Raw genomic sequence first — 21393 nt, 5'->3', positions numbered from 1 at the left:
CCAATGTCCAGAAGAGTATTTTTTTTTTTTAGATTTTCTTCTAGAATTTTCATAGTTTCAGGTCTTGCGTTTATACCTTTTATTCATGTTCAGTTAATTTTGGTATATAGTGAAAGGGAAGTGTTTACATTTATTCTTCTGTGTATGGCTAGCCAGGTTTCTTAGCACCAATTATTGAACAGATTGTCATTTTCCCATTGTTTATTTTTTTCAACTTTGTCACAGATAAGTTGGTTATAGGTTTGTGGCTTTATTTTGGGTTCTCTACTCTGTTCCATTGATCTATATGTGTATATTTATATCAGTACCATGCCCTTTTAGTCATGATAGCCTTGTAATATAATTTGAAGTTAAGCAGTGATGCCACTGCTTTATTTATTTATTTTTTTTGGAGATGGAGTCTCACTCTGTCGCCCATGCTGGAGTGCAGTGGCGGGATCTCAGCTCACTGCAAGCTCCGCCTCCCAGGTTCATGCCATTCTCCTGCCTCAGCCTCCCGAGTAGCTGGGACTACAGGCGCCCGCCACCTCGCCCGGCTAGTTTTTTGTATTTTTTTAGTAGAGACGGAGTTTCACCAGGTTAGCCAGGATGGTCTCGATCTCCTGACCTCATGATCCATCCACCTCGGCCTCCCAAAGTGCTGGGATTACAGGCTTGAGCCACCACGCCCGGCCTGCTTTATTCTTTAGGTTTAGAATGGCTTAGGTTTAGGCTCTTTTTGTGTGTTTCCATATGAATTTTAGAATTGTTTTAATTCTTAAAAAAAAAAATGGCACTAGCAATTTAATAGAAATTGCACTGAACCTGTAGATTGCTTTGGCCAATATAGTCATTTTAATGCTATTGATTTTTCAAGCTATGAGCATGAAATGGTTTTTCATCTGTTTGTGTCATCTATGATTTATTTCATCAGTGTTTTGTGTTTCTCCTTGCAGATATCTTTCACCTCCTTGGTTAAATGTATTCCTAGATATTTTATTTTTTGTGTGACTATTGTATATGGGATTGAGTTCTTGATCTGGTTCTCAGGTTAAATATTATTGGTGTATAGAAATGTTTAACTAAAGTTCATACATTTATTTTATATTCTGTAACTTTACTGAAGTCATTTAGGAGTCTTTAGGTGGAATCTTTAGGGTTTTCTAGGTATGAGATTACATCTTCAGTGAATACATATAATTTGATACCCTCTTTGGATGCATTTTATTTCTTTTTCTTGCAGGATTTCTCTGGGTAGGATATAAGAGCAGTGAAAGTGGACATCCTTGTCTTGGTCCAGTTCTTAGGGGAAATGCTTTCAACATTTCTGTATCAGTCTATTCTTGAATAGCTATAAAGAACTACCTGAGACTCGGTAATTGATAAGAAAAGAGATTTAATTGGCTCACAGTTCTGCAGGCTCTACAGTAAGCATAGCTAGGAGGACCCAGGAAGCTTACAATCATGGAAGAAGGTGGAAGAAGAAGCAGGCACATCTTCACATGGTTGGCAGTAGACAGCAAGAGAGAGCAAAGGAGGAGGTGTTACATACTTTCAAACAACCATATCTTGTGAGAACTTTACCAGGAGACAGCATTAGGGGGATGGTACTAAACCATTAGGAACCACCCTTAGAACTGCCCCCTAATGATTGAATCACCTCCACCAGGCCCCATGTCTAACATTGTGAATTACAATTCAATGTGAGATTAGAGTGGGGACACAGAGTCAAACCATTTATATTTCCCTTTCCAATATGATGTTGGCTATAGTTTTCTCATAGATGGCTCATTATTTTGAGGTATGTTTCTTCAGTGTCTAGTTTGTTGAGGCTTTTTATCATGAAGCAATGTTAAATTTTATCAAATACATTTTCTCTGTCTATAAAGACATTCACATGGTTTTTGTGTTTAATTCTGTTTATATGGCATATAATATTTATTGATTTGCATATATTGAACCATTCTGGCATCCAAAGAATAAAATACACTTTATTGTGATGTTATCATTTTTATTTACTGCTGCATTTGGTTTTATAGTATTATGTTGAAGACTTTTGTGTTTATGTTCATAAGAGATATTGGTCTTTAGTTTTCTTTTGTGTGTATGTCCTTGCCAAATTTTGGTATCAGAATGATACTTGTTTTGTAGAATGAGTTTGAAAACAGTCTGTCTCCCTTGATTGGAATTGTTTTCATAAGATTAATACCAGCTCCATTTTGTACATCTGAAAAATTTCAGCTGTTAATTTGTCTTCTCCTGGCCTTTTTTTGTTGTTACATATTTTATTACTGATTTAATTTTGTAACTTGTCTTTGGTCTGTTCAGTATAACAATTTCTTTGTGGTTCAATCTTGGAAGATTGTGTGTTTCCAGGAACCTATTCATTTCCTCTAGGTTTTCTAGTTTCTAGTTTGTGTGTGCAGAGATGTTCATGGTGTTCTCTGAGAATCTTTTATTTCTGTGGTGTCAATTATAATGATACCTTTGTCATTTCTGATTGTGCTTATTTAAAGCTTTTTTTTTTTCTTGGTTAATCAAGCTAGTGGTCTATCAATTGTGTTTATTTTTTCAAAGAACCAAGTTTTTGTTTCATTAATCCTTTGTATGTGTTTGTCTCAATTTCATTTTATTCTGCTTTGATATTTTTTATTTATTGTCTTCTGCTAGCTTTTGGATTGATTTGTTCTTGTTTTTCAAATTCCTTTCAGTCTGTTGTTATGTGGTTAATATGAGATCAGTCTGTTCTTTTATTTAAGTGTAACTGCCCAGTGAGTTCACCTTGCTCACTGCCTAAACAGAACTGATATATCAAGACAGAAGAATTGCAATAAAGAAAGAGTAATTTATGCAGAGCTGACTACACAGAAGACCAGTTTTATTATTACTCAAATCAGTCTCTGAAAATTTGAGGACTGAAATTTTTAAGGATAATTTGGTGGACAGAGGGCCAGTGATTCAGGAGTTCTGATTGGTCAGGTCAGAAGTGAAATCATGGAAAGTCCATGCTGTTTTTTTGTGCTAAGCCAGTTTCTCAGTGGAGGCCATGGGACCAGATGAGCTAGTTTATCTATCTGGGTGGTGCAAGCTGATCTGTCAAGTTCATTGTCTACAAAATGTCTCAAGTACTGATCTTAGGTTTTACAATAGTGATGTTATCTTCAGGAGCAGTTTGGGTAGGGTCAGAATCTTGCAGCCTTCAACTACATGGCTCCTAAATCATAATTTCTAGTATTCTGGCTAATTTGTTAGTTCTGCAAAGACAGTCTAGTCCCCAGGCAAGAAGGGGGTTTGTTTTAGAAAAGGGATTTTATTGTTTCTTTTTTCAATCTCTATAATATAAGCGAAGTTCTTCCCAGAGTTAGTAGCAAAAGGAATAATTATTTGTCATATAGGTTCTTTTATAAAAGTCTATGTTGAAACTTTATCCTATAAGGAATATTATATTCTAATTTTTAAAGCCTTGATGTCCCACAGGTTTTCTGTACAGTGTTCCTGACCTGTGATTTTGTGCCATCACATACCTGTAGGAGTTGGGTAATTTTTCCTCCTCTCAAGGCCCCTAGATAAAATGTGCCAAGAAGAAAGGGGCATTCTTATCACAGGTCAGGAACACTGTACAGAGAATGCATAGACAAGATATAAGGCCAGCTTTTCCCAAGGGATTTTATTGGATCTGTAAGTCAACTTCTGTTCCTCAAAGAAAGAATTCCATTCCAGTTAAAGCCTTGGTAAAATAACCAGTTTATCCAGTTAGGTCCTGTTATAAGAAAAAACATATTCTTATTGCACTTATGCAAATAAGTATACTACCATAAGTTGAGAATACTCACAAATAGTTTTTAAATTCTGGAGAAATTAGTTAGAGGGAAAGCAATATGCTCCAAAGTTTACTTCCATGAGCATACTTTACTCAATTGCTTAAAGTTGTAAATACTCAAAATAAAAAGGTTTATTGACTCTGAAAAACAAATGAATTAGCAATGTTTAACATATCAGCACTCTGTGAGAGACCTAGAAGTTTGTGTTTTTTTTTCTTTTATTCCAATAGCACAATTTCTAAAGTTATCAGGGGCCTGCATTCAAGAGTACCTGTCAGAGTCCTCTATCTGATTCTAAACTGCCTTTTGGAAAGGATCAAAACAAAACAATTATCTGTGAATAAAAAAAAATCTTAAGAAAGCCACTATTGGCCAGGCGCGGTGGCTCACACCTGTAATCCCAGCGCTATAGGAGGCCGAGGCAGGTGGATTACGAGGTCAGGAGATCGAGACCATCCTGGCTAACACAGTGAAACCCCTTCTCTACTAAAGAATACAAAAAATTAGCCGGGTGTAGTGGTGAGCATCTATAGTCCCAGCTACTCGGGAGACTGAGGCAGGAGAATGGTGTGAACCCAGGAGGCAGAGGTTGCAGTGAGCCGAGATTGTACCACTGCACTCCAGCCTGGGCAACAGAGCAAGACTCCATCTCAAAAAAACAAAACAAAATCAAGAAAGCCACAATTAAAACTACAATTCACTAGGAATTTTGTTAATTCTGTGACATACAACAATTTTACATAACAATTTTAATTATGAATAACACTAAGTCATATCAGAATTTTAGGAGTTTCTCATTATTTTGGAACATATACCGATAACTTATTTATACAAATAGAGTCCAAAGAAAGCCAAACACCATTTAATGTTTGGCAGTGCTTCCTGTATGATTTTTGTACTAAAGAAAACAAATATGCCATTTTTAGACTTTAGTAAACCTAATATCTAAAAAATTAATTAGGTCAGAAAAAGACATACTCATAACTCATAATTTAATTTTGGGAAGTTTGTTAAATATCAAAGATTTAAAACATTGGGTATCACAAAATAGTATCACAGGTTATTTAGTCAAATTGGTAACTCAAAAAATTTTAAAAAGACAAAAACCTGCACTCATTGATATAGGAGAGAATTATCTTTCTAAACAACAAGACCCAATAAAAACAGCATAAGTCCACCTGAATCTGTTTCTTTCCTCTCCCCTCTTTCCTTTTTCCTACCATGTACCCAAAGAGACAAACAAAATCCTTTCATTATCTTTTAATATTACACAAAAATTTTGTTCAGAAGAGAACGTCAAATTTCACCCTTGCATAGTGTACTATTAATGTTAAACCCAATTCTTTAAAAAAAAAAAAAAACCCTATAAACCAAGGTATATAACTTTTAGTTAGTTTGAGCATATGGTAACATTCTCATAAGCTTATTATATCCCTTTACCATTTTTATTTGTTAAACAGCAGAACAATGCTTTAAGAAAACCCTGTCATACTTTTATTACAAAGTTCAATTTATGGAAAACTGAATAATACCCTTTAACTTAGCTACAGTTTACACACAGAATTTCCTTTACAAGATTAATTTTTCACAAACTTTTCACAAGTTGCTCAAACTTTTAGTTGTATTCTAACTTAAGACATCCCTTTAGCCCTCTAAACTAGGCAAAAACAACATTTCTAAGCCTTCTTATAATCTTTTACCAAAAACACAGTTTGCTTTCCTTACACACTTTGCATGAAAAACTATTACTCCAGTAATCTTAATTCCATGTTTCAATATTAACTCAGCAACTTTTATTTTTGGTGAAAACCCTGATAATTAGTAATTTCAATTATGTCCTTGGTATGGAGCCTAGGACACCAGACAGAAGTGCAAATAAGGTCTGACTCTTTCCAGAATAGCTAAGTAGCATGGCTAACTCAACATGTCCCTCAGGCCTTACCTAGAATCTAATGGTTCTAAAGCAATCAAATGTCGAAATTTTGAAGACATTTTTATTTTGCCAATCATCTTTATAGCTGTTTTTATTTCCCAAAGATTACTAAAGTCATGTGAACCAAAAGGCATTAAAGTATCTATTTCTCTGACAAAATATTTGAGTTAAGTGCTTAGTTTTTAAGCCAATTAATCAGAGCTCTTTTATATATAAATGTCACACACAACACATATAAATACACAAAAAGACAGAAAAAGATTCAGTACTTGCAAGATATTTTATTAACCAGTTTCTTCATTGAATTAGTGGCTTCAGCATGGAACCCTTTGAGGTAAAGGGCCAGGAAAGCAAGCAGTTTCTAGGGCCTAATAAGCAGGCACAGTTGGAAGGCAAAAACAACAGGTAACATAATGTAAAACAGAGCAGAACTCTTGATTTTGAGAGAGTACTATTCTCCTTCAATGCCTGGGGTTCTAAGAGGAAAACAGAGCTTTTTCCCCAAAACGGTACCCCCCATTTTTCCCAAGGAGTCCTAGTCTGTCAGAAATTAACTTAGTAACTTTCATGTGGGCATCAAGAGTAGCAAAAAGACAGACTGAGGAAATAATTCACTTAAGTGAGAAAAAAATAAACAAACAAAAAGTTATTCTCAAAAAACAAGATCCAAGAAGAGAAAAAGCACAAAGGCCTTGTGTGTATATATATATACACACACACACACATATATCACACACACACACATATATATATACACACACACACACACATATATACACACACACACATATACACACACACACATACACACACACACACATATACACACACACACACACACATACACACACACACATATATACACACACACACACAGACACATATATACACATATACGTATATATGTGTGTATATATATACACACACATATGTATATATGTATGTGTGTGGAGAGAGAGAGAGAAAAAGAGAGAGGGAGAGCACTTGGATATCCATTTTTAGTTAAGGTAACTTTTAGCCATAGTGCCCTTTAAAAAAGAATTCCTTTATATCTCTTGTTATCTGACTTTAGCAAGGCCAAACAGCCAATATTTCTGGCTTTTGAACTTCTTTGCAAATAGTAATCTCCTAGGTGAAATAAATAAGCCTGAACTAAGGTTGTAACTTAACCATGAGTGTATGAGGTATTTTCAAATAGGTAGTGAGCAGTTTTTACAAGATCTAGAATCTTCAAAGGTAACTCAGAGAAACGAAAATTCAAGAAGGGAAGCCAGAAGTTGGTCATGGAGAAGGAGAGAATCAACAAATGGCAAAAGTCACAAGAATATCAAATCAGAAAGCACTCATTCCCTGGGCCAAGAATTGAGTCCCAGGCCACCATTGTGAAAAGACAAACCCTTAGTTTCTGAGCTACAGCATTGGTTAGTCTTCATTACCTTTCCTAGAAGGATTTTAGTGCAACCAATTTCAAGCTTGCAAAGGCTTTTAACTGTTCAAGATAATTTTTAGGGCTACCATTAACCACAAAATTCCTGTCCTCTAGATGGCAGAGACCAAGAGTAAGTACTGCCACATGGTTACAAGGTCAAGCTCCCAAGGACATAAAACAAGATGAGAGGGAAATCTCATCCAGTATAGGTTTCAGAAACACACAGCAAAATTTGTAGCTGACCAGCCTGAAAGGCTGGCTTAAAAAGTGGGCTTATAGGAATCCTAAGGCTACTTTCTGTATTCTTTCCCATGATACCCCTCTCCATTACAGAACAACACTAAAAGACAAATTCTTAGGACAAAGTACACCAGATTTGCTAAAGCCTAAGACTAGTCTGAAAAATTCATTTTTCTATTAATCAGACTACACACACACAGAGTGAGAGAGTGAGAGAGAGAGAGAGAGAGAAAGACAGAGACAGAGACCAGAAGCTTGGCTGGTAAGAAATTTTTACCCCTTTTGCCAGCATGCCACGTTTCCGGGTTCACTTTCTCTGCACTTCCAGAAGAACGAAGTGGCTTTTGATGACCCTACTCATCGCACTGTAGCTTTGGGGGCCAAGCCACTTTATAAAAGAAAATTATCCTTTTCTGTTTTGTAAAACCATAGGCAAAAGCTTCTCATTTTTGCAAGATGCTGCCCAGTGGGCTTCATGAGGAATCAAATTAACATTTTTCCACCCCTGCCTAGCAAAATACACATAACAAAACAGACATTTGTCACCTCATTCAGCACCCAGTATTGACCTGGCAAGGCTCAAACTTTCTTTCATTGGTCCCTGTCATCTTTGATCCACTCAAGGTTTGGCGAGATAACCTCCAACTGGGAATTCAGTTCTCTGGGCAAGATGAAGAAGTGGACAGTCACCCCAAGTCAAGCCTTTTGAGCTTCCTTCAGGACTCACTGAATGTGACCAGATAATGAGAGTTTTCTGAGTTAGATGGCCTACACTTCCATCAGTAGTTCCTTTAGAGGTCTCCTCCACATATACAAACAAACACACAACAAAAACAAGACAGACAGAAGACCTTCCAAACCAAAACTTCTAACCAAGAATTCCGAGTATTCCTCCCAAATGAACCTTCTATTCTCCACCTAAGAAATCTCCTTGAAATCTTTTTGATTGAAGAGAAATCTCCTGAACCAAGACTGTTCCTACTAATTAGAGCTAACCAACACCTCCAAAGGAGCTGAACTGAGACCTCAAAAAAAAAAAAAACCAAGGACCCCAAAGGAGCCAAACCAAGGCCCCTAAAGAAGCCAAATCATGACCCCCAAATGAGCCAAACCAATTGGGAGAAGGAAGGAGGTGTTGGCAATGCCTAGAATACTCACCAAATTAGTTTAGAGACAGACACTATTTCCAGGAACTATTTCTCCATTGCAATTAAATTCATGCGCATTGGGTCAGCAGCACCCTGCCAGTAGAGACAGTGCCAGAGTCAGCCCACAGTCCAAGAGAACTAGGCAGTCGCTTGAGTTGGCCTCTGGATCCATCACCAGAGCAGGGCTACTGAACCACGGGCAGGTAGGCACAAGAGCAATCCCAGATGAGACCCCAAGTGTGTAACCACCTAATGGGTTCATCTCGCCCACTGCCTAGACAGAGCTTATTTATCAAGAAAGACGTTACTAATCAAAACAGAGGAATTGCAATAAACAGTAATTCATGCAGAGCCAGCTGTGCAGGACACCAGAGTTTTGTTATTACTCAAATCATTCTCTTTGAGAATTTGAGGACTGGAGTTTTTAAAGATAATTTGGTGGGTAGGTTGGGGGGGGGGGGGCAGTGAGTCAAGAGTTCTGATTGGTCAGGCCAGAGATGAAATCATAGGGTGTTGATACTGTCCTGAATCACTTCCTGGGAGGGGGCCACAGCTTGAGATAAGTCAGTTTATCAGTCTGGGTGGTGTGAGCTCATCTGTGAATTTCAGGATCTGCAAAATATATCAAGCATTGATCTTAGGTTTTCAATAGTGCTATTAGCCTCAGGAACAATTTGGGTAGAGTCAGAATCTTGTAGCCTCCAGATGCATTACTCCTAAATCGTAATTTCTAATCTTTTGGCTAATTTGTTAGTCCTACAAAGGTAGTCTGTTTCCCAGGCAAGAAGCTGGTTTGTTTTGGGAAAGGACTGTTACTGTCTTGGTTTTAAACTCGAAGCTGTAAATTAAATTTCTCCCAGAATTAGTTCGGCTTACACCCAGAAATGAACAAGAACAGCTTGGAGGATAGAAGCAAGATGGAGCTGGTTAGATCAGATCTCTTTCATTGTCTCAGTTATAATTTTGCAGGGATAATTTCATGAGCATTTAGTGCAATAAGCGTTCCACTTTACGCTGTTTAAGCTATATCCTACAGGTTTTAATATACTTTGTCTCGATTTTCATTTGTTTAAAACAAAAAAATTGTGTTCTGCCCTAATTTTGTTATTTACCCAAAAGTAATTCAGGGCCAAGTTATATAGGTTTCTTGTAATTGTGTAGTTTTGACAGTTGCTCTTGATATTGATTTCTATTTTATTCCACTGTGGTTCATGAAGATGTTTGTTATAATTCTGATATTTTAAAAAATGTATTGTGACTTGACTTATGACTTAGAATGTGGTTAGTTTTAGAGAATGTTTTATAAACAGATAAAAAAATTCATTTTCTCTGATTTTGGGGTGAAGTATTATCTAGAAATCTATTAGATCCACTTGGTAAAGAGTCTAGTTCAAGTCGAAATTTTTTTTTAGCTTTTGGCCTTGATGTTGTGCCTGCCTAGTGCTGTCAGTCTCGTGTGGAAGCTTATTTCTCATTGTATTACTTTCTATCTCTTTGCTTAGGTCTGGTAGTATTTATTTTATAAATATGATTGCTTCAGTATTGAGTGTGTATATATTTAGATTAGTTAAATCTTGTTGAATTAAATGCCTTATCATTATATAATGCATTCATTTGGGTTTTATTGAAACTGTTGTTTGTTTAAGGTCTATTTTATTTGATACAAAGAGAGGAATTTCAGCTTGTTTTTGCTTTCCATTTGAAAGACAGATCTTTCTTCATCCTTTTACTTTAAGTCTATGGGTGTCCTTACATATGAGATGGATTCCTTAAGGGCAGCAGAAGGTTGTCTTTTTTTACTTTAAATCCACTTTGCTACTCTATGTCTCCTATATGAAGCATTTAGGCAATTTACATTCAAAGTTAATATTGATATGTGAGACTTTGTACCTCTCATACTGTTGTTAGTTGCTTTGTAGATGCCATTGTGTAGTTACTTAATAGGATCTGTAGGCTTTCTAATTATGTGTGCTTTTATGGTAGCAAGTATCGGTCTTTCTTTCCTGTTTTGAATCGCTTTGAGCATTTTTTCTAAAACGGATCTGGTGGTGACATATTTCCTTAGCGTTTACTGGTCTGGGAAATACTTTATTTCTACTTTATTTACAAATCTTCATTTGGGAGGTTATGAGGTTCTTGGCTGTCATTATTATTATTATTATTTTGTAGGTCTAACAATAAGCCCCCAATCTCTTCTAGCTTGCAGTGTGTCAGCTGGGAAGTTCACCTTTAGTCTAATGGTATTTCCTTCATAAATAATTTGGCCCTTTTCTCTAGCTGCCTTTAAGATTTGTTCTTTCATGCTGAACATAGGCAATCTGATGACTATATTCCTCTAGAATGGTTGTTTTGTATAGTATCTCATAGGTGTTCTCTGAATTTCTTGTATACGGATGTGAAGCTCTCTAGCAAGACTATTTTTTAATTTCTGAATTATTCCCACAACTGTGTTTTCTAAGTTGCTTACTTTTTCTTTTCTCTCATTAGTGCTAATAATTCATACGTCTTGTTTCTTTAAATAGCTCCACATTTCTCAAAGGCATCACTCATTTTTTTATCTTCTGTTTTTTTTTTTTTTTTTTTTTTTTTTATGACTGTGTTAATTTGAAAGACCAGTTTCGAGATTGTATTAGTCAGGGTTATCTAGAGGGATAGAACTAATAGAATATATATGTATCAAATATGATATACATAGATTATATATATAATTTTATATATCTAGATTATATATATCATATATATCATATTATATATAATCTACATATAGAGAACTAACAGAATATATAATATGATTTTATGTATATATAGGAGCATATTAAGGAGTGTTAACTCACACAATCATATATATATCTCTCATATATATCATATATATATATATTACATGGAAGCATATTAAGGAGTATTAACTCACATGATCACAAGGTTTTACAATAGGCCATCCATAAGCTGAGGAGCAAGGAAGCCAATTCAAGTCCCAAGCTGAAAAACTTGGAGTTTGATGTTTGAGGGCAGGAAGCACCCAGCATGGGAGAAAGATGTAGGCTGGGAGGCTAAGCCAGTCTAGTCTTTTCATGTTTTTCTGCCTGCTTTATATGCTGGCCATGCTGGCAGCTAATTAGATGGTGCCCACTCAGATTAATGGTAGTTCTGCCTTTCCCAGCCCACTGACTCAATTGTTAATCTCCTTTGGCAACACCCTCACAGACACATCCGGGATGAATACTTTGCATCCTTCAATCCAATCAAGTTGACACTCATTATTAACTATCACAAATACCTTTAATTATTTTTTATGTTTAGTCTAATTTATTGTCAAAGTTTCCAACTGTATTTCGGAATTCTTTTGGTAACTTTTTTAATTCCAGAAGTTCTATTGGGTTTTTTCTTAATATATCTATCTCACCTTTCATATCCTAAATTGTTTTTCTGGTTTTACTTATTGGTTTTCAACTTTCTCTTGGATCTTATTAAGTTTTCTTGCAATTTATATTTTGAATTCTTTGTCTGTCATTTCAAACTTTTCAATATGATTAATGTCCATTGCTAGAGAGCTAGTGTGACCCTCTGGAGTTGTCAAGATATTCTGGCTATTTGTCCTGCCAGAGTTCTTGTGCTGATTGCTTCTCATTTGAGAAAGCTGGCACTTGTTATTTTGAATTTTCTGTTGTTTGAATAGGACATTTTAAATTTTTTATTATTTCTTCCCTTGAGGATATGACTGTGGTGTATGTTGTGCAGGATGGTTTGGCCTCATTTCTGGGTTTCATAAGGCCAAGGCTTAGTAGGGTTCCCTTGGTTGTGGATAGATTCTGTGCAGTGGTTTTCTTAGATGTTACTTGTTGTTATGATGTATTGAATGTATGATCTGACACACTGTCTCTTATGGTGTGAGGGTATGGAGGTCTCAGGAATTTTATCTTAGGGGCTAGCTCTAAGCTATTCTGGTGGCACGTTTTTAATTTGGTGGATAGTTCAGGCTGCAATCCAGTAGATGATACTTAAGAGTGAGAGCCAATTTGTCCTCAGTTAGACCAAAACTGAATTGAAGCACTTTCCCTGGCCCTGATGGGATGTGGTATAAAGAAATCATGTATGGATATGTAAAATTTGGTGGAAATGGGCCAGGGAGGTCCACCAGTTTCTCATTCTCAGCTGGCAGAAACATAATCTGCCTCACTCTCATGCCCCTGTTACAGGGCTCGTGACCTTCAGTCCACAAAGTCCTTGTCCTCTGTTTCCTGGCCATAGTGCAGCTGCAGGCATGCCCCTCTAGTGACTATCATAAAAATGGATTCAGGGTGGAGCCTCTTTCCCAAGTCCAGAGCAGGCATCTCCATGACCGGTTTGTCCTCCATTACCAGGATACTACTGTTATGTGTAGGGAGGGGTAGCTGGACCCCACCCTTCATGTAAGCCCAAGCAGTGCAGGTTCACTTTTATCTGGGCTGCAACTCCTGCAAAAAACATAAAAGATGCTTCATCTGAGTGCATACATGCCAGTCCTCAGCAGGAAGAACCACTGCTGTATCCACAACAGTGTACGCTGGAGAGGGTGGGAAATCACCATCTACCCAGATTCATTCCTGAGTGTTGGTACTGCCTCCTTTAGTAATTGTTGCTGTACCCATGTTCTCTTTGTCCCAAGGAAAGCTATAGTGGGTTACAGTCCCCACTCTCTTAGGGGAAGAACACACTGAGAGTTAGATCTCCAGAGGTCCTGCTGTTTCCCCAAAGTCCACTGACCCCTGTGCCTGCCAAAGTCAGAGAAGTTTGTTGGATATGTTTGCCAGGAATTTGGTGGTGTGGTGACTCAAAGATGGAGAATCCTCAGGCAAGGCAGTGGCATACCACAGATGCACAAACAGTGTGGCACCTCCTTCCTTTAGATAGGAAGTTGGTGCAGCCGTACCTGTGCAGGCTGGCCACCCAGTTGTCTGTCCCTGGGGAGTTCCCAAATTGCTACCAATAGCATTACCCTGGGTCAAGAGGGCAGAGGAAATTCCCAACAATTTAGTGGTCAGCAGATTATCAGACATGTGAGGGGAGCAGAGAAGCACTTTTAGCTATGTTTTCACAGGGTTCTCTGGGGATTGATTATTGCCAGACTTTTACTGCTTTTCTTTACTGCACCACAGCTTCTTCTTATGGGCACTTTAACAGTTCCTGGCTCTCTTTCCTCAGTTTTTCATTTGGAACTTCCTTATTCACCAGTAACCTTGATCTTCTTTCTGAGGAGAATTGTAATTTGATGTCCCTGGTCAGCCATCTTGAAAAGAACTTGACTATTTTTATTTTTGTGGTAGCATGATATATCTTCCTGCATCTAATTACTTTTAATCTATACATCTTTAAAGTAGATTTCTCAGAGACTACATATAGTTTGTTTCTTCTTTTCAATCCTTTAACAAACTCAGTCTTTTAATTGGTGGATTTAGATCATTGACATTAAAAGTGATTGATGTTGTTAGACTAATGTTGATCATAATTTTACTATTTTCTATTAGTTATACTTGTTCTTTGACCTATTTTTGTCTTCTATTCTTTTTTCTTCTGTTGTGGTCAACTGAATAGTCTATATGACTCTGATTTTATATGACTGTATAATTATAAACTTTTATTTTAGCTTTCTTTGTGTATGTCAAGTTTCTGACCTATATGAGTCTCTCTAAAAAGCTTCTCTTAACATTTCTTACAAGGAAGATGTGCTGGAAAAGCATTTCTTCAAGTGTTGTTTGTCTGAGAATGTCTTTATTTCTACTTTACTTTTAAAAGAATTTCACAGAGTACAGAATTTTAAGTTGGTGATTTTTTTCTCTTAAGACTTTAAATATTTCACTCCACTCTCTTCTTGCTTGCATGGTTTCTGAAGAGAAGCCTGACATATTTTCTCCCCATAGATAAAATTTGTTTTTCTTTCTGGTTAGTTTCAGGATAAAGTTTCTTTATCTCTGACTTTCTGTAATTTGAAAATAACACACCTACATGTAGTTTTTCTGATCAATAATAACTTATTTGTATATTTTAAAATAACTTAGGAAGTGTCGTTGAATTGTTTGTAACTCAAAGGATAAATTCTTAGCATATTCTAAGGTTCCCGAATCTGTGATTAGTGTCTGACATTAATTTAAGAGAAATTCTTAGTAACATTTTCTCTCTTTTTTTGAGATGGAGTCTCACTCTGATGCCCAGGCTGGAGTGCAATGGCATGATCTTGGCTCACTGCAACCCCTGCCTCCCTCGTTCAAGTGATTCTCCTGCCTCAGCCTCCTGAGGAGGTGGGATAACAGGCACCCACCACCACACCTGGCTAGTTCTTGTATTTTCAGTATAGACGGGTTTCACCATGTTGGTCACGCCGGTCTCTAACTCCTGACCTAGTGATCCTCCTGCCTCAGCCTCCCAAAGTGCAGGGATTACAGGTGTGAGCCACTGCACCTGGCCAGTAATTATTTTTTAAAAATATTTATTTTGCTCCTTTTCTCTTTGTTTTCCTTCTAATCTTTCCATACACCCACTTACATAATTGTCTCAAAATGTTTATATACTATCAGTTGGCTTGCTTTTTAGTCTGGTTTCTCTTTGCTTTTCAGTTTTGGAGGTTTTCATGGATATATCTTCAAATTAGAGAGTCTTCGTCAGCTGTGTTCTACCTAACAATAAACCCATCAAAGGCATTCTTTATTTCTGCTACAAAATTTTTTATTTTAGCATTTTCTTGGAGTCTTAAAATTTTATTTTATACTTACATTGCCCATCTGTTCTTGAATGCTGTCTACTTTATTGATTAGAACCCTTAACATATTAATCATAGTTGTTTTAAATTCCATTTTGAAAATTTCCACATCCCTGACATATCTAGATCTGGTTTTAAGCTTACTTACTCTTTTCAATCTAAGTTTTTTTCACTTTTGGTATGACTGGCAATTTTTTTCATTACAGTTAAGCATAATGCATTGGGTAAAAGGAACTGCTTTGATAAGCCTTTATTAAAAGGGCGTGAGGTGCTGGAGAAGGGATAGCATTCTACAGGCCTATATTTAGGTTTAATTATTTTAGTTATAATCCAGTAACCTCTGGATTATAAATTTCAAACATACTTCTCAGTTTCTCCTCCCAGCTGTAGGTGGGGTGGGATAGCTTAAGAGGGCTTGGGTTGTATATTTTTCTCCTGCTATGAAGAAGGCCAGAGGCAACTGGAGCATAGTTTCTATGGCTTCATAACCCTATTACAATAATAAAATATCTATCATTATGCCCCAATACAAATAATTATTAGAATTATTGTCTTAATATTTTATCTCTAATTTTATTTTTTTCTTTAGGATCCGGATACTGAAGGAAATGTTGTAAGTTATTATACACGATTTAAAATGATTTATTGTTCTATTTTGTCTGTTTCCACAGAAAGGTCTACTTGGGCTTATCTTCAGTGTTAAGAGTCTCATCACTTGTTTTATATATTATATTAATTTATGCCATGAAGAAAAAATTTCAAGAGAAAGATATCAATGCATCAGAAAACGGAAGTGTCATGGATGAAGCAAACTTAGAATCCTTAAATAACAATAAAGATGTTGTCCCTTCCGCTGGGGCAGATAGTGAAACACATTATTAAGGGGAGAAAAAAAAGCCACTTCTGCTTCTGTGTTTCCAAACAGCATTGCATTGATTCAGTAAGATGTTATTTTTGAGGAGTGCCTGGTCCTTTCACTGAGAATTTCCACATCTTTTATGGTGAAAGTATTAATAAGCCTATGAATTTATAATAAAACAAACTATATGTAGAAAAAATGAGAGTACTCATTGTTATGTTATAGCTATGTATTTGTGGTTAAGGCTAGACTATGAGATCCATACAAATTTAAAGTAAGAGGCATGGTTATTGTGTAATAAAAGAAAAAATACTTGTTCAAGTAATTGTAATTCTTAATAAAACAAATGAGTAGAATACAGGTAGAGGTTAAAAAGAAGGAGGTAGATTAATATCCTAAGTAAAAAGAAATGCCTAATGTCTATTTTTTATTAAACAAACAAATGTGCAGTTTGAACTGTAATACTGAGGCCTGAAGTCTAGCCTGGATGCATGCTACAATAATATCTGTTATTCACATAAAATTATATATTTCACAGACTTTCTTAATGTATAATTATTTTGGTCAAGTAAATTTAGAATACATTTAAATATTAATGAAGAAATAAAGACATTCCAATATTTGCAAGCAGTGATTGTCAAACAGCATATTACATTATGTGTTAAATTTCTATTGGATTTAATGGATTAGGAAAAGTTGATTTTGACTAATGTAGCCACTCTCATCTTAGCTAGATTTCCTGGATCATTTGCTGCACCTTCTACATCAGCACTTGCTTCTTCACTTTGCACTTAGGTAATGAAACCAGCTTCTTTTTTTAAACCCCATGAACTAAATTCTACAGCATTTTTTCTTTTGCAGCTTTCCCACCTCTCTTAGTTATCATAGAATGACAGAGAGGTAGGACCTTACTCTAGATTAGACTTGGCCTAAGGGAACATTGTGACTGCTTTGATCTTCTAACCAGGCTACTGAAGTTTTCTCCATATTAGCAATAAGTGTGTTTCACTTTGTTATTATTTGTGTGTTCACTGAAGTAGGACTCTTAATTATCTTCAAGTACTTTCTTTTTGCATTCACAACTTGGTTAACTATTGAATGCAACATGCTTAGTTTTGACTTACCCTGGCTCTTGATATGCCTTCCTCACTAAACTTAATCATTTCTTAAATTTGATTTAAAATGAGAGATGTGTGACTCTTTCTTTCACTCAAACACCTAGAGGTCATTGTAAGGTTATTAATTGTCTTAATTTCTATGTTGTTCTGTCTCAGGACATAGGAAGGCCCAAGGAGAGAGATGTAACAATAGCTGGTTGGCGGAGCATTCAGAACACACACAATTTTATTGATTAAGTTCCACATATTATATGGGCATGGATAGTGGCAAGTCAAATCAATTACAATAGTAACATCAAAGATCACTAACCATAGGTCACTATCACAGATACAATAACAATGAAGACGTCTGAAATATTGTGAGAATTAGCAAAATGTGACACAGAGACAAAGTGAGCACATATTTTTGAAAAACTGATGTCAATAGACTTGTTTGATGCAGGATTGCCACAAACTTTCAATTTGAAAAAAACAAAAAACACCAAAATATGTGAAGTGCAATAAAGTGAAGTTGAATAAAATGAAGTATTTCAGGAATAAAAACTAGCAGGATCACAGGATCAATCTGTACTTAAAAGTATTAGAAATATGGAGGTAAACAGAAGAAATAGCTAAAAAGAGTTGTAAATGCTTGCCTCCAGAAAGCAGTAATAACAAGCAGAGAAAAACTTATTTTCAATATGAGATTTTGATGTAATCTTATTTTACAATTTGTGCATAAATTGCTTTGGTAAAATGAAAATCAATCATCAGACTGGTATGTCTCATTAATCAACAATAAACAATAATATTGATACCCAGATACTACACTGAGAGCCTTGGGTGAGTCTCCAAGTCTTGCTGGCTTCACATACCAGAGAGATCACAGGGGTTAACACACTAAGCAGACTCTTGAGGTCCCTGGTTCCAGGACTTGACTCTTGGATAGCATTTTCTGAACTTGCCCTTGGCCAGAGAGGAGCCCACTGTCCTGCAGGTTGAATCCCAGGTCAGGCAGAATTCAATAGAAGCTGATTAAAGTGCCCTTGGGCCTTAAGGAAACATTGGCAGTAGTCTGGCAGTACTCCCTGTGGGCCTGAAGTGGTTGTGGCTATGGGTTGAGGCTCCCCTGTATTTGGAAATGTGAGGGAAGAATGGGAAAGACTGTCTTGTGGTTTGAGTGACACCTCAGCCACTATATGATAGAACACCAGGTAGCCTTTACGAGTTTTGGCTTCTAGTCTCTGACTCCTGGATGGCACCTCTGGGGCCTAGGGGACCTCACTACCCTGAAAGAAAGGACACAGGCCTTGCTGGCTTTGCTGCCTGCTGATTGTAGAGCCCCATGGGCAAACATGGGCAGTAGTCAGGGAGTAATTATAGCAGACCTTGGGCAAGACTCAGAAATGTGCTGGCTTCAGGTGTAACCCAATGTTATCATAGTTCTGGAGGCCACAGAGCTGCTCATGCCACTCCAAACCTAGATTTAGTTGGTTCAGAACAGAGAAGGAGACTGTATGTTTGGGAGAAAATACCAATAGAACAAGAATCTCTGCCTGGAAATCCAGACAATTCTCCTGGACGTTGTTCAAGACCATTAAGGTGGTACCTCTACGAGTCTGCAAAAACCTCAGCATTACTGGGCTTGGGGTCCTCCCTAAAGCAGACACAGCTTATATCACAATAATCAACTTCTTTTAAATGCCTGGAAACCCTTCCCAAGAAGGATAGCTGCAAATAAGCCCAAACAGCCAAACAGCCAAGACTACAATAAATACTTTGCTCTTCAATGCCCAGACCGACAAATATCTACTAGTATCAACACCATCCAGGAAAACATGACCTCACCAAGTGAACTAAATAAGGCACCAGGAACCATTCCTGGAGAGAGATATGTGAGCTTTCAGACAGAGAATTCAAAATAGCTGTTTTGAGGAAACTCACAGAAATTCAAGATAATACAAAGAAGGAATTCATAATCTTATCAGATAAATTTAACAAGGACATTGAAATAATTGAAAATAATGAAGTAGAAATTCTGTAGCTGAGAAATACAATTGGTATACTGAAGAATGAATAAGAATCCTTTAATAGCAGAATTTATCAAGCAAAACAAAGAATTAGTGAACTTGAAGACAGGTTATTTGAAAATACACAGTCAGAGGAGATGAAGGAAAAAAAAGCACATAAAACAATAAAACAAGCCTACACAACATGGAAAATAGACCCAAAAAAGCATATCTGTTATGGGCCCTAAAGAGGAGGTAGAGAAAGAGATGGGGTAGAAAGTGTATTCAAAGGAATAATACCAGATAACTTATCAAGCTTAGAGAAAGATATATCCAAGTACAAGAAGGTTGTAGAACACCAAGCAGATGTAATCCAAAGAAGACTACCTCAAAGCATTTAATAATCAAACTCTCAAAGGTCAAAGATAAAAAAAGGATCCTCAAAGCAGCAAGATAATTAAGATAGAGCAGCACTCCGAAATTCTGGCAGCGGAGTTTTTACTGGAAACCTTACAGGCACGCATGGCATAACATATTTAGAGTGCTGAAGGAAAAAAACAAAAAACAATAAAACACTTTTACCCTCGAATAATATATCCAGGAAAAACACCTTTCAAACATGAAGAAGAAATGGAGACTTAGCGAGACAAACAAAAGCTAAGGAATGTCATCAATACCAGACCCATCCTGTAAGACATACTAAAGGAAGTGCTTCAAATGGAAAGAAAAGAACATTATTGAAAAATAAATAATCACCTAAAGGTACAAAAGTCACTGCTAATAGTAAGTATGCAGCATAACATAATGTCATAGCACCATAACTGTGGTATGTGATCTATTATTCTAAGTAGAAACACTAAATGATGAACCAATCAAAAATATAACTTCAACAACTTTTCAGGACATGGTACGGTAAGCTATAAATAGAAACAAGAAAAAGTTAAAATCATGGAGATAAAGTTAAGGCGTAGAGTTTTATTACTTTGATTTTGCTTGTTTGTTCATGTAAGTAGTGTTAAATTGTTATTAGGTTAAAAATAATGAGTTATAAGATAGTACGTGCGAGCCTCATGGTAACCCCAAACCAACAAAACATACAATAGATGCACAAAAAATAAAAAGCAAAATATAAATTATATCACCAAAGAAAATCACCTGCACTTGAGGAAGATAGGAAGAAAGAAAGAAGGATGAAAAGACCACAGAACAACAAGAAAACACCTGTGGTGTAGGCACTTATAGCTATAAACTTCCCTGTTAGCACTGCTTTTCCTGTATCCCATAGATTACCATTTGTTTAAGAATTTTTTCAAGATTATTTTAATAATCTTCCATGATGTGCTTATTTTACATTGCATGCCTGTATCAAAATATTTCATATACCCCATTAATATACATATCTACTATGTAACCACAAATAAAATAATTAAAAACAACACAATCTCTTTGTGATTAGAAGTGTCTAAATAATCCTAAGAAGGAAATATTCTCAAATTTTGCCTGGTCCTGAGAATATTTACACCAGACTCAACTCCTTGAAAAGAATGTCCAAAATTCCTATTGAAAAAATGGACAAAAATGACTCTGTGAGTGGAAGTGAGAGAGCCACAAGCACAAAACAGACTGATGGAATAGAGCTTGCATCTTCCCATTCCCATTACAGTTGAAATTATTCATTGAAGTAACATACTTCAAGTATTAGTGTAATTGCTTTTCTATGAATAAATATCTGACACTAAGTAATTTATGAAGAAAAGAGGTTTAATCAGGTCATGGTTCTGCAGACTTTACAGAAAGCATGATAGTGGCATCTGCTTCTAGTGAGGCCTCAGGAAGCTTACAATCATGGTGGAAAGTGATAGAAGAAGCCTGCATGTCACATGGTGACAACAGGTGCAAAAGGGAGAGAAGAGGAGAAATCCCAGACTTTTAAGCAACCAGATCTGATGTAAATTAACTGTGTGAGAATTGACTGATTACTAAGTGATGGTGCTAGTCTATTTATGAGGGATCAAATTCCATGATCTATTCATCTCCAACCAATCCCCACCTGCAACACTGAAAATCACACTGATGCAGTCTCTCCAATGCACCACAATGTACCAGTCTCTTGTTGCCTAAGGTAGTACCAGGAGTTCTTTGTCT

At 36.4% G+C, this 21393-nt stretch overlaps 1 protein-coding gene across 1 annotated transcript in view; it reads left to right on the top strand.

Moving 5' to 3' along the window:
* SLCO1B1 (solute carrier organic anion transporter family member 1B1) overlaps positions 1 to 20657 on the top strand; it is a 109443-nt gene extending 88786 nt beyond the window's left edge. Inside the window, exon 16 of the mRNA XM_017888600.1 lies at positions 15955 to 20657. Within this exon, the coding sequence (XP_017744089.1) occupies positions 15955 to 16165 (211 nt within the window). The 3' untranslated portion in view covers positions 16166 to 20657. The remainder of the gene's footprint in view (positions 1 to 15954) is intronic.
* Positions 20658 to 21393: the final 736 nt, after the last annotated feature.

The sequence above is a fragment of the Rhinopithecus bieti genome, unplaced genomic scaffold, assembly GCF_001698545.2.
Source record: "Rhinopithecus bieti isolate Rb0 unplaced genomic scaffold, ASM169854v2 scaffold_15769, whole genome shotgun sequence".
Lineage (NCBI taxonomy): Eukaryota > Metazoa > Chordata > Mammalia > Primates > Cercopithecidae > Rhinopithecus > Rhinopithecus bieti.
Note: the sequence above shows the minus strand (reverse complement) of the source record. Positions and strands in the feature narration are given on the sequence as shown.